We start from the raw sequence: 13,574 nt of genomic DNA on the forward strand, positions 1-13,574 counted from the left end.
AGGACATATCCGCAATTCATTTTAATGTCTGTCTCCGCCTCTAGACTGTAAGCTTCTCGGGGGCAGGGAATATGTCTACCAACTCTGTCGTACTGTATTTCAAACGCTTAGTACGGCACTCTGCACACAGTAAGCACTCAATAAATACAACGGATTGATTATGCTCCCAAACACTCAGTATAGTGCTCTGAATACAGTAAGCCTTAATAGGTATCATTGTTTGATTGATTGACTGATCAACTCCAAGCTAACAGGTAACTCCTCCTCTACATTTTTGCTTATGTGGGGAAGACCACTGGGTCCTCCTTTGAACATATTGCACTATAACCTCATTGTGGGCAGGGAATGGGCCTGTTTATTGTTATATTGTACTCTTCCAAGTGCTTAATACAGTGCTCTGTACACAGTAAGCGCTCAGGAAATGCAACTGAATGAATGAATGCAGCTGCTATTTGGAAAGTTCACTCAAGTAGAAATAATAATAATGGTATCTGTTAAGCACTTACTATGTGCCAAGCATTGTTCTAAGCGCTGGAGCCCCATGGATCAGTCTAGTTGCCAACAGCTCATATGAGAGGCAGAGGGAAACCCCAGAGTCCCCCGCCCATCTCCGGCCAAACTCAAAGTTACCCAACTAGGCAGGTGCATTATGCAGAAAGAAAACGTATGAAATATTTATGAAACCTACACTTCCTCCTGGAAACCTGAGCAAGATGATTTTGTTAGGGCACGGGGTTATATTGATGAAAGGGTATAGAACCATGATGAGGTTTAGGGGAAAAAAGTCAGTGTCTTCCAACGAAAGACTCCCAGACAAAAGCTGAAGTTGCACAAGGCTGCTTGTGCGGAAGGCAAGGACGTAATCAGTTACCTTGGCAGACCCCGTGATCGGGATAAAAGTTCTCTCCGCAGCCGGATAGACAGTGCCCTTGGTACAGAACCAGTGAAGATGAGCAGAGGGTACAGTGGTTGGCAGAGGGTCCTACACACCTGGTGCATGAGATGTGGCAAGCTGGGGGAAACATAAGGATGAACATTATAGAAGAACATTGGAATAATAATAATAGAATTGGTTAAGCCCTGGGATAGATACAAGATAAACAGATCAGATACCCTCCCCATTTCACATGGAGCTCGCGGTCTAAGAAAGAACAACAGAAGCAGCACTGCCTAACGGAAAGGGCATAGGTCTGGAAGTCAAAGGACCCGGGGTCTAATCCTGGCTCTATCACTTGTCTTTTGTTTGACCTTGTGCAAGTCACTTAAATCATCTGTGCTTCAGTTTCCTCATCTATAATAAAATGGGGATTAAGACTCAGCCTTCTGTGGGACAGGGACTGTGTCCAACCTGATTATGTTGTATCTACCTCACCATTAGACCAGTGCCTGACACATAGTAAGTGCTTAACAAATACCAGAAATAAACAGCATTTCACTCCCATTTTACAGATAAAGAAACTGAGGTACAGAGAAACAACATGGCTGAGCAGAAAGAGCATGGGCCTGGGAGTCTGAGGACGTAGATTCCAATCCCAGCTTTCAACCAATTGCTTTGCTGTGTGACCTTGAGTAAGTCACTTAACTTCTCAGGGCCTCAGTTCCCTCAACTGTAAAAGGGGGGGTTGAATACCTTTTCTCCCTCCTACTTGGTCTATGAGCCCCATCTGGATCAGAGATTATGTCCCACCTGATTAGAACATTGCTTAATACATAGTTAGCACTTAACAAATACCATATAAAAGAGAAGTTAAGTGACTTGCCCAGGATCACACAGCAGACAAGTGACGGATCAAAATCGTGGCCCATCGAGCCCAGGATTCAACAAGAGTAAACAAGAACTGGCTGCTCATCCTTGACGTGCTTGGGGAGTTACCCACTAACACTGCTTGTAATCAATCCATAGTAAGTGAATTTATCTAAACTTTTCTTGATAGTAAAAATAATAACGATGCAGCAGACAAGTGGCCAAGGCAGGATTAGAACTCGGGTCCTTCTGACTCCCTGGCCCGTGCTCTATCATCCACTGTTCTTGGCCCGCATAACCGCCTGGGATTAACAGCTTCACATGCTTCTCCCACCCAGAGTGAAGGAGTCTTTTCTTTTGTTTGTCTTAAACCCCCCATTTAAGAGGCACCACGGGGCAGGCCAGGCCTTGGTAAACAAGGATCCTGTGTCTGCCCTCTGCCCCCACCCATCGTGGCCATGTAATCATCAACCCTGCTCACTCTCAGTCTTCACCGATCCAGACAGAAGAGCCTTAATCTTCTCCTTCCCTCTGTTCATTCATTCATTCAATAGTATTTATTGAACACTTACTATGTGCAGAGCACTGTACTAAGCGCTTGGAGTGTACAATCTGGCTACAGATAGAGACAATCAGTGCCCAACAACGGGCTCACAATCTACGCCACCCCCGATCATCTCGGCTTAAATTATATTAAATAATTTACATTAAGCTCACGGGGGGCAGGAAATGTGTCTACTTATTTTTATATTGGACTCTCCCAAAAGCTTAGTACAACGCTCTGCACACAGTAAGCACTCAATAAATATGACTGGATGGACTGATTGACTTTTTTTCCTTTTTTTAATGGTATTTGTTAATACTAAGTGCTGGGCACTGTTCTAAGCACTGGGGTAGATACAAGATAATCAGGTTGGACACAGTCCATGTCCCACATGGGGCTCACAGTCTTTATGTGCATTTTATAGATGAGGTCACTAGGTAAAGAGAAGTGAAGTGACTTGAGTAAGGTCTCAGAGCAGTCATGAGATTAGAACCCAAGCCCTCCTGACTCCCAAGCAGGTGCTCTGTCCATTAGGCCAAACTGCTTCTCTGTTCCTTCTCTCTGGTTCTATTCTGCCCTTCAACAGATGAGGTGATTAGAACGGGGTTTCTATGGTGCGGTCAATCAATACGATTGAATGAATGGCGGCAGAACAGTGCCTTCGGTTTCGTTTGCTCTGTCCTTTCTGGCATACTTAGTTGACTTTTCACCTGCCGCTGCACCTTAAACCGATGAACGGGGGACAGGTCAGCAGCGACTTCATGATCTCTTTGCTGAATGGTGACCATGAGATGTTTATCCACCACTATGTAGCTACCACTCGGGTCAGAAAATGGAAGAAGTGAATGCACGGTCATCATAAGCCAAACTGCCGCTGCATGAAGTGAACGGTCAACCGTGGTTCCTGACAGGAGATGCCATCATTTTTTGGCGGGGGGGGGGGTGGTTATGGTATTTGTTAAGTGCTTATTATGTCCCAGGAACTGTACTAAGCACTGGGATAGATACAAGATAATCAGGTTGGACACAGTCCATGTCCGACAAGGGGCTCACAGTCTCAATACCCATTTTCCGGATGAGGTAACTGAGGCCCAGAGAAGTGCCCAGTGGCACTCCCCACAGGTCACCCGAAGGTGGGGACATGAAGGACCCCGGGGATGGACCTCTCACCTTGGCACCTGCGCATGGCATCGGGGTAGTGCCCGCCCGGGCACTCGGCAAGGCACTTTCCAGCAAGCATCACTGTGCTCCCGGCGCAGGACAGGCAGAGAGGACTATCCGGCCCACAGCTCTCACATGACGATTCACAAGCTGCAGAGAGACAATCCGTCGGTGAAACTTCCTCGCTGGTCCTTGAGCAGTCGAGCGGATTGGCCAAGGCCACCGTGATGCCAGGCTAACTTTGTCCACGGCACAAAGAACAAAATTGATTTTCCCTCCCCCCGACCCCATTCTCCCACAAGTGACCTTGGAGATGCCGAATCTCATGTGATAGCTCCCACCTAGGGAATGTGTCTGTTTACTGTCATATCGTCCTCTCCCAAGTGCTCAGTACAATGCTTTGCACACAGTAAGCGCTCATTAAATACGATTGAATGAATGAATGTGAGAAGCAGCATGGCCTACTCTGTTGGACTGTACTCTCCCAAGAGTTTGGTATAGTGCTCTTGAGTAAGTAAGTGGTAAGAAAATATTCATTCATTCGATCGTATTTATTGAGCGCTTATTGTGTGCGGAGCACGATACTAAGCACTTGGGAGAGTACGGGAAGCAGCATGGGGTAGTGGATAGAGCACGGGCCTGGGAGTCAGAAGGTCACAGGTTCTAATCCCGGCTCTGCCACTTGTCTGCTTTGTGGCCTGGGCAAGTCCTTACACTTCCCTGGGCCTCAGTTCCCTCATCTGTAAAATGGGGATTAAGACTGTGACCCCCATATGGGACAAGGATTGAGTCCAATCTGATTTACTTGTATCCCCCCCCCAGAACTTAGTAGAGTGCTTGGCCCATAGTAAGTGCTTAACACACCCCACACTTAGTATTAATGATAATAGATATGGTTTATTAATAATAATATTAAATGTGATCGTTATTATTAATAATAATAATAAACAGGTACAATCCCTGCCCACATAAGCTTACAGTCTAGAGGGGGAGAATAAACACCACTGATTGACAGAGTAGAGTTAAAGAGTGAATCAGAGCGGGTGGCAAACCCAGGCACGGAAGCCAAGACTCACCGATACAGACGCCACCCTGCCGGTAAAACCCCTGGCCGCAGTGACTTTCACAGGCACCAGCTTTCAGCACCCGGGCCCGGTCTCGGCAGGCCAAGCAGTCCTTGCCCGTGGGCCCCCGGCACGCTGCACAGGACCGGTGGCAAACTGCGGACAGGAGGGCAAAAGGTCAGGCCGGTCTCAGCACCCAGGGCACAGTTTTCATGACTTCTGCTGGCACACGGGCCTGGCTCGGCAGCCATTGCTTGTGCCCTGGGATCTCTATTTGGGAGAGAAGAGGAGGCTGGAGGTGGAAAAGGCAGGAGAGAGAAGTGCGTGGCCTAGTGGAAAGAGCACGGGCCTAGGAGTCTGCCACTTGTCTGCTCTGTGACTTTGGGCAAGGCACTTTGCTTCTCTGTGTCTGTTTCCTCATCTGTAAAATGGGGATTAACTACCTGTTCTTCTTAGATATGCAAGAGAGGGACTGTGTCTCGCCTGATGATCTTGTATCTGTTCCAGCACCTAAACATTGTTTGGCCATAATAAATGCTTAACAAATAACACGGTCAGTTTTACTATTAGCGAGGTGATGCCTGAGGGACACGGCCAGAATCTAGACCCTGTGGGATGAGAGGGTGCACGAGGAGTGAGGGAAGAAAGCAGTGGGGCCTAGTGGAAAGAGCACAGACCTGGGAGCCAGAGGACATGGGTTCTAATTCCAGGTCCGCCACGTCTGCTGTGTGACCTTGGGCAAATCACTTCACTTTTCTATGCCTCAATTCCCTCATCTGCAAAATGGAAATTGAATACCTGTTCTCCCTCCTAGTTAGAATGTGAATCCCGTGTAGGACCTGATTATCTTGTATCTACCCCAGTACTTTAGTAGTCTTGGCACATAGTGAGCATTTAACAAATACTACAATTAATTAATCCTCCCAGAATCCCTGTCCTGGTGAATAATAACAATAAAAATAATTATGGTATTTGTTAAGCACTTACTATGTGCCAGGCACTGTACTAAGCGCCAGGATGGATACAAGCAAACCGGGCTGGACACGGTCCCTGTCCCATGTGGGGCTCACAGTCTCAGTGTCCATTTCACAGTTGAGGGAACTGAGGCACAGAGAAGTGAAGTAACTTACCCAACGTCACACAGTAGACAAGTGACGGGGCCGGGATTAGAACCCATGACCTTCCGAGTCCCAGGCCCCTGCTCTATCCAGTGCACCATGCGGGAGGATGGGCCAGCAGGAGCTGAGCAGCTCTTCACAAACCCTCTTCCTTTCACTGATCTTCCCTTAGCCACGAGGAATGTTCTCCTGTGGAGGCTGTTCACTCTGCATCAAACCTTAAATCCGGATATGAAAAGGCCCCTGAAAGGTCAGCAAGGATAACCTTTCCTCTCAGGCTGATTTTCCACCCCTTTAATCCATGTTTGTTACTTTTCTCTAGCCTCTCTCCACACTCACATTTCACCTTTGAAACATGGAGAATACCCTGATAACCAGAGACCACTAATAACTGAACACAGAAATCTAATAACTAGACACGGAATTTGAATAACCAGACACAGAGACAAAAGCCACTAATAACTGGACACAAAATTCTAATAACCAAAGTACTCTCATAAGCAAAGAAGTCTAACAACTGAAAACAGATATCTAATAACCAGGCAAAGAATGCTAAAAACCAAAGTCTAATAACTGGAAACAGAAATCTAATAACTGGACACAAAAATCTAATAGCCAGTCTCAGAACAATAATAACCAACCATAGAATTCCAATACCTGGTCTCAGAGCTCTAATAACTGGAAAAGAACCCTAATAACTTGATACAGAACTCTAAAACCAGACATAGAATGCTAATAACTGAATACAGAAATCTAACAGCAGGACCCAGAGATGGACATAGAACTCTAACGACCCGGTCTCGGAACTCTAATAACCAGACAGAAAACTCTAATAACCAGCCATAGAACTTAATAAAGGGACACCATCTCAGAACTCGAATAATCTGACACAGAATTCAAATAACCAGGCACAGAACTTTACTAACCAGACCCAGATATCTCAATAATATCTAACCAGGACAGAATAGAGTGGATGGATGGTTGGGTATCGTTTTGCCACTGACCCCTCCTAGGACCAGTTCAATCGTCCCATCAGGCTGACTCCCAGAAGCATCTCCCGGGAGTTTTACTCAAGGAATATTAGGAAAAGGGCCAAACCCTCCGTGGGCACGCGGGAGCTGGGAAATGTCCCACCTTGATTATTGCACCAGCCTCCTCACAGACCTCCCTGCCTCCAGCCTCTCCCCTCTCCAGTCCCATACTTCACTCCGCTGCCAGGATCATTTTTCTTTAACACCGTTCCACACACATCTCGCCACTCCCCCGAAATCTCTAATGGCTAACCCATTCCTCTCCGCATCAAGCCGAAACACCTCACCATCAGTTTAAGGCACTCAATCAGCTTCCTCTCCTCTATTTCTCCTCGCTCCTCTCCCACTAGCCTCTGGCCTGCCCTCTTCATTCCTCACAAATTAACCTCCTCACTTTGTTGCCGTCTCTCCTGCTATGGTTCTCTTCCTCACAACCCCTCGCACTGCCTGGCACTTCCTCCCCTTTCATACTTGACTTATCCCAGCATTCCCCAATTTCAAAGTCCTTTGAAATCACATCTCCACCGGGAAACCTCCCCTCATTAATCTCTTGTCTTCTAGGTTCTATCCCACACCACCACCTATACTATTGAATGAATGAATGAATGTGTGCTAAGGCTGTGGCATTCTCCTAAGCACTTCATAAGGGTTGTGCATTCATTCATTCATTCAATCGTATTTATTGAGCGCTTACTGCAGAACACTGCACTAAGCACTTGGGAGAGGACACTTCTGCAACAAATCGAGACAATCCTCACCCACAATGGGCTCGCAGTCTAGAAGAGACAGTCATCAAAACCAGTAAACAGGCATCAGTGGCATCATTATAAATAGAAGTATAGATATAGTCACATCATTAATAAAAATAAAGAGAATATAAATAGAATAAATAAATATAATTACATGTAAATATATACACAAGTGCTGCGGGGCGGGGAGCAAGGTAGAGCAAAGGAAGCGAGTCGGGGCGATGGGGATGGGAGGGGGGGCAGAGGAAAAGGGGGGCTTAGTCTGGGAAGGCCTCCGGGAGGAGGTGAGCTTTCAGTAGGGCTTGGAAGGGGGGAAGTGCGCTAGTAGGTGCTCAATAAATACTGACTTTAGGCAGGCTGCAGCCCAGCCTCCCTTTCCCTAGCTGGGTGGGCTCCAACTGAGGTTATATTTGGGTTGTAAACTATAAGAAAAGCCCTGCCTTCTTGCTGGAATGTCTCCCCGTGACAGCATGCTGGATCCTGTGCTGCTTGAATAATGAAAAGTGCCATTTCAGCCCCTTTATCTCAGAGTAAAGCACTCCGCGTTTAATCTGAAACGGGGCTGCCTTTTGCTGTTGCTTAGCAAGGCGTGTGCTGGCTTGTGGGACTGGGAACCAAAGAGAAAAGGTTCGTCCTGGGGCCTCTCAAAGGGCTGCTGCTGGGGCTCTGAAGCCCCCCCACTACCGCCCCTGCCCCTCGCCGCAGGAAGGGAGGGAAAGAGGCAACGAGATGGGAAAGGAATGGGGGAGGGAGAAGGAAGGAGACAGGGAGGTAAGCAGCATGGCCCAGTGGAAAGAACACGAGCCTGGAAGGCAGAGAACCTGGATTCTAACCCCGGCTCTGCCTCTCGTCTGCCCTATGACCTTGGGCAAGTGACTTAACTTCCCTGTGCCTCAGTTCCCTCATCTGTAAAATGGGGCTTAAGCCCGTGAGCCCCATATGGGACAGGGACTGTGTCCAACCCGATTTGGCTTGTAGCCGCCCCGGCGCTTAGTACAGTGCCTGGCACACAGTGAGTGCTCAGCAAATACCACAGTTATTCTTATCATCATCATTATTATTATACTTGGCGGCGCGTCCCCATGAATGCCAAGTCAGCTCTCACCCCGCTGGGAGAACCGGCAACCTCTACTCTGAGTCCGGCCTGTTTGGATCTTTCCCATGACCCCCAAGGAATGCAGTGCCCACAGCTGCCTGCTCCAATGGCTTCACGGTCCTGAAAAGCTAAAAGAGGGAAGTGGGTGGGGAGTGTTCTCAGATTTTGCTGGCTGAGCTGCAAAGCCTGGCTCAGATCTTTCCGGAGATAGCAGGGGTTGGGGCAGAAGGGGGAGTGTGGGGGCGGGTGGGTGTGTGTGTGTACGCACACAAGCGCAGAGGGCGGCTGAGTAGAGGAGGGGGGCGTGGGGCAGAGGAGCTGGGGGTCAGAGCAGGTGGAGGGGGCTGGGGCCCGTGCAGGCTGGTTTGGGCAGAGAGCCAGAGTTCTGCTCCCTCATCCATTATTCCCCCGCACAGCCGCAGTTTAGATGACTTAGTTGAGGCTTGCTTGGAAAAACTGGGAGCTCCTGAAAGATCAACGTTTTTAGCTGGGGTTGCCCAGGGGTGCTCTGTGCTGGCGGGCTTCTCGCGTCTCTGCCGTTTGACTCCCGGCGGCAAGTTCTTCGGTGCCCTGTGAACGGCCCGGCACACAGCCGGCCCAACTACCCGGGACCAAGCCCCCCGAACGCCGGCCCTCACAGGTGACCAAACCACAGGGCAGGGAGTGCGGGGAGAAGGCGTGTTGAGCCTTGGTAGTCTATAGGGAAGCCCCATCCTCAGGGGTGTTGGGGCAGGAGCCAAAAAGGGTTAGGGTCGGGGTGTCATTTTGCTGCTCTTTTCTGTCGGTTCATCATTACGGTCGGTAACGCAGCCGCAGACATATCTGTGGTCAACCAGGGATTTCGGCTTCTCCCCTTCTCTGCTCCTCGGGAGCCAGAAGCCTCTCAGGGACCAGGTCAAATTGGACAGGGAGAGCAGCGTGGCTCAGTGGAAAGAGCCCGGGTCTGGGGATCAGAGGTCATGGACTCTAATCCCGGCTCTGCTACTTGTCAGCTGTGTGACTCTGGGCAAGTCACTTCACTTTTCTGTGCCTCAGTTACATCATTGTAAAATGGGGATTGAGGCTGTGAGCCCCACGTGGGCCAAACTGATTACCTTGTATCTACCCCAGCAGTTAAAACAGTGCTTGGCACAGAGTAAGTGCTTAACAGAAACCATCATCATCATTAGATAGAGCCCCTTCGGGGCCCCAAAGTGATCCGCTGCCCTGCCTGTGTTTTTTGTTCTTTTCTTCTCTTTTCTTCTCTCTCTCTCTTCCCCACTCTTTTCCAGTAGAGATCTGGATACCACAGGTCAGAGAGGGAGGGACTGGACGTAGCTGGGGACGGAGGAAGGCCAATGTGCCTGAGCCATGCAGGAAGTAGGATTCTAGGCCCCGACCCAGGCTACTTTTATTTCTTAAGGGTCAGAGCTGTGTTTGATCGGGTTACCCTGCCTTGGCAAGAATAATAACCCCCATCCTCCAGGCACCCCAACACAATCTATAAGGCAGACGCTATCTGCCTGACTCCCTCTCCTCTGCTCAGCCCCTCATCCCTCCTGATAGCTTCTCCCAGATGCTCATTTCTTTCATTCCATCCTCAAGGGCATCAGCTCCACTGACCTTCCTCTGTGGGTGGTCAACCACAGCCCACAGACCTCTTCCCCACTTCTGCCCTGGCAGCACTGATCGTGATGGGTGAAGGTATTTTCGCGAGACAACAATGAAGACAAAGTTGGGGGTGTTTGACTTTTTAAAAAACATGGTATTTGTTAAGCGTTTACTATGTGCCAGACACTGTACTAAGCACTGGGGTAGATACAAACTAATCGGTTGGACACAGTCCATGTCCCATGTGGGGGCTTCACAGTCTAAATCTCCATTTGACAGATGAGGTAACTAAGGCACAGAGAAATGAAGTGACTTGCCCAAGGTCAAACAACAGAACAACGGCGGAGCCGGAATTAGAACCCAGGCCCCTCTGACTCCGAGGCCCATGATCTATCTACCCACTAGGCCATGCTGCTCCGCAGGGACTCTGTCTTTCTCTTTCCTTTCTTCCCCTTTCCATGAGGCCTGGATCCACGGCCTAACCCCTTCACGTGTGGCCTCGGGAGGAAAGCGGCTCTGAGCTTGACTGAAAATTTCAGATCCCCGTGCCCGGCCTGTGATGACGCAGAAGACGGAAGCGGGCTGGCCTAAAGCACATTCGCTGCATCCCCGGAGGGAAACGCAGACAAGTCTTCCCAGCTGCCGTTTGCGCCGGGCCTGCGTCACTGTGTGCGGTGGGGGCGGGCAAGCGGCGTCTCCAGGGACCGGTCGTATTAGCGGCTTTGACCCTGCCCAGTGAGCTCGGGACCACACACTCATCCCTGTCTGAGTCTGGGGTCTGGCTGAGAGGCCACAGCGAGAGGGCAGTCGGGGAGAAAAGGGGAGAGAGCCATCCCGAGGGATGCAGAAAAGGACTGAAGGATTTGGTCGTTTGCTTCACCCGCATGTAGCTTTGGGGGAATCGGGCGATCCAGATTCTAATCCCAGCACTGCCGCTGGCCTTAAGCAAGTCACTTAACCTCTCTGGGCCTCAGTTTCCTCACTGTAAAATGGCTTCCCCTATCCAAATTGTATTTTAATGTCTGCGTCCCCTGTAGGCTGTAATAATAACAATAATGGTGTTTGTTAAACACTTACTATGTGCCAAGAACTGTTCTAAACAATGGGGTACATACAAGGTAACCAGATTGGTCACTGTCGCTGTCCCACCTGGGGCTTGCAGTCTTAATCCCCGCTTTACAGATCAGGTAACTGAGGCACAGAGAAGTTAAGTGACTTGCCCAAGGTCACACGCTAGACAAGTGGTGGAGCCGGGATTAAAAGCGCCTTGTGGGCAGGGATCAAGTCTACAGACTCTATCCTGTACTTTCCCAACATGCTAAATGCTCAGCAAATACCACTAATTGACTACCTGCCCCCTCTTATCTTTAAAATTGGAGCCCCACTTATGATCCGATTATCTTTTACCTACAATAGCAATTAGCACAGTGCTCAGCACTTAGGAAGGGCATAATGAACACGGAGCTAACTAACGGCATTATTGCTGGGATCCGGACTACTGTCCCATCTAGAGACCCCCGGTACACAAGGTGGTGGCCGGGCAAGGAGACCACTTAGGCTACCCGAGAAAGTGAAAAGCACTTTCTTAGTGAGAAGCATTGTGGTCTGATGGAAAGCGCAAAGGACTGGGGGTCCAGAGAACTGGGTTCTAATCCCACACGGGCACTTTGCTGCATGAACCTGGGCAAGTCATTTAACTTCCCTGTACCTGTTTCCTCAACTGTAAGGTAGGGATGAAATACCTGTTCTCCCTCCTACTTAGACTATGATAACTAACCTGATTAGCTATCTATCCTAGTACTTAGAGTAAGCGCTTAAAAAACGCCACAACAATAACAGCAACAATAATCCTGTTCTGCCACTTGCTCATGTGATCCTGGACAAATCGCTTAACTGCTCTGGACCTCAGTTTTCTCATCTGTAAGATGGAGAGAAAGTACCGGTTCTCTCTCCCCTTTAGACTGTGAGCCCCATGTGAGACAGGGACTGTGTCTGATCCGATTGTGCTTGGCACAGAGTAAGCACATAGGTTACTGTATTGATGAATGAATTATAACTAATTACTATTATTACAGTGGCACCTTGCCAGTGGTAGGCCCTCTCAGCGAGAGTGTATGAAACTCCTGCCCCAATCCCACAGTGCTAGAGTATCCATACACACACTCACGGTTTGCACAGAGCCTTAAACCCAAAAAATGTCCAGCAGGCCAGAGGCCTGGCATTTGCCTAAGCCCCATCTCCCCATCCATCACCTCCCCCAGCTACTGCTCCTGACGACCCAGGGTCCTGAGGACCCCTGATTCCCCCCTACATCCCAACCCCTTGATTCACCCCCAGGACCACGAGACTACGTGAAATGGAAACAAAAGTAAGGCTGAAAGATTGGGAGGCCCATTTCCTGGTTGCTTGATGTTCTCATTCAGTCTTCCCTGATTTCTTTTTCGGTTTGGGGGCTTGGGGCCAGACCTTTTCGTAGACAGCTGCTTCACCCTCCAGGCCCCCTCCCAAATAACCTGGCTCCTCTCCTCTGCCCGATTTCCTGACTCCATCTCCACAGTGTTTAGGGGAGAGATTACCCTTTGCTATTCACTTTCATTTTTTATTTAATTTAAGCATGATGTACTTTCACCCTGTTTAGAGGAGAGACTACCCTTCGCTTTTCATTTTCTTTTTTTTTAATTTAAGCACGATGTATTTCCACAGTGTTTAGGGAAGAGATTACCCTTTGCTTTTCATTTTTTTTTTTTTAATTTAAGCACGATGTACTTCCACAGTGTTTAGGGGAGAGATTACCCTTTGCTTCTCTCTTTTTTTTTTAATTTAAGCATAATGTACTTTCACAGCATTTCAAGGAAAGATTACCCTTTGCTTTTCATTTTCTTTTTTTTTCATTTAGGCATGAAGTACTTCATTTCTAAGGAATGTGACTAAACTGCATAATGACAGGGGTGCACCAAATTGCGCCTAATTAAACCCCACGGGGCTCAGAGGGCTGCTCAGGGTCCTTCCCCAAGGACTTCCGGAAGTACATGAGACGTGCGGTTCACCGCATTGCCCCGCTAGGAAGGGAGAGGTGTCGGCGGTGTTGTCCCTCCCACTCCGTGATCTCTGATGTCCCCCAAGGCCCCTGGAGCTCTCCCTCTCCCCAGCTGCCACCCCATCTTTCCGGGAGGCCGAGGGGAGGCGAGTTCGACCGTGCCCGCCCGAGGTTACCTGCACAGGAGCGGTGGCGCTGGTAGAAACCTTCTCCACAGGCCGCCACACAGCGCCCTTCCTTCAGCAGCCAGGAGTCCGGACACGAGGAGCACTGGAAGCCGCTGGTGCAGGTGAGGCAGTCCTTCCGGCAGGCTACCCGGGGCCAGGAGGGGAGCGGAGGAATCCCGGGAGCAGAGAAAGAAGAAATCTCCGATCGGTCCAGAGCGCTCCCCCTAGCCAGCAAGCCCCCGCCGCTGGCTACAGAGGCCGAGGAGCACACGA

At 49.4% G+C, this 13,574-nt stretch overlaps 1 protein-coding gene across 2 annotated transcripts in view; it reads right to left on the minus strand.

The window, feature by feature from the left end:
* The window catches only part of FRAS1 (Fraser extracellular matrix complex subunit 1), a 156,294-nt gene that overhangs the window by 100,907 nt on the left and 41,813 nt on the right, over positions 1–13,574 (minus strand). For both annotated transcript variants that reach the window (XM_029073328.1, XM_029073326.1), the window contains exons 15-18: positions 13,311–13,445; positions 4,526–4,669; positions 3,459–3,599; positions 872–1,012 (exon numbers count right to left, since the gene is read on the minus strand). In XM_029073328.1, the coding sequence (XP_028929161.1) occupies positions 872–1,012; positions 3,459–3,599; positions 4,526–4,669; positions 13,311–13,445 (561 nt within the window). The remainder of the gene's footprint in view (positions 1–871; positions 1,013–3,458; positions 3,600–4,525; positions 4,670–13,310; positions 13,446–13,574) is intronic.

The sequence above is a fragment of the Ornithorhynchus anatinus genome, chromosome 10 (genome assembly GCF_004115215.2).
Source record: "Ornithorhynchus anatinus isolate Pmale09 chromosome 10, mOrnAna1.pri.v4, whole genome shotgun sequence".
NCBI classification, from domain to species: domain Eukaryota; kingdom Metazoa; phylum Chordata; class Mammalia; order Monotremata; family Ornithorhynchidae; genus Ornithorhynchus; species Ornithorhynchus anatinus.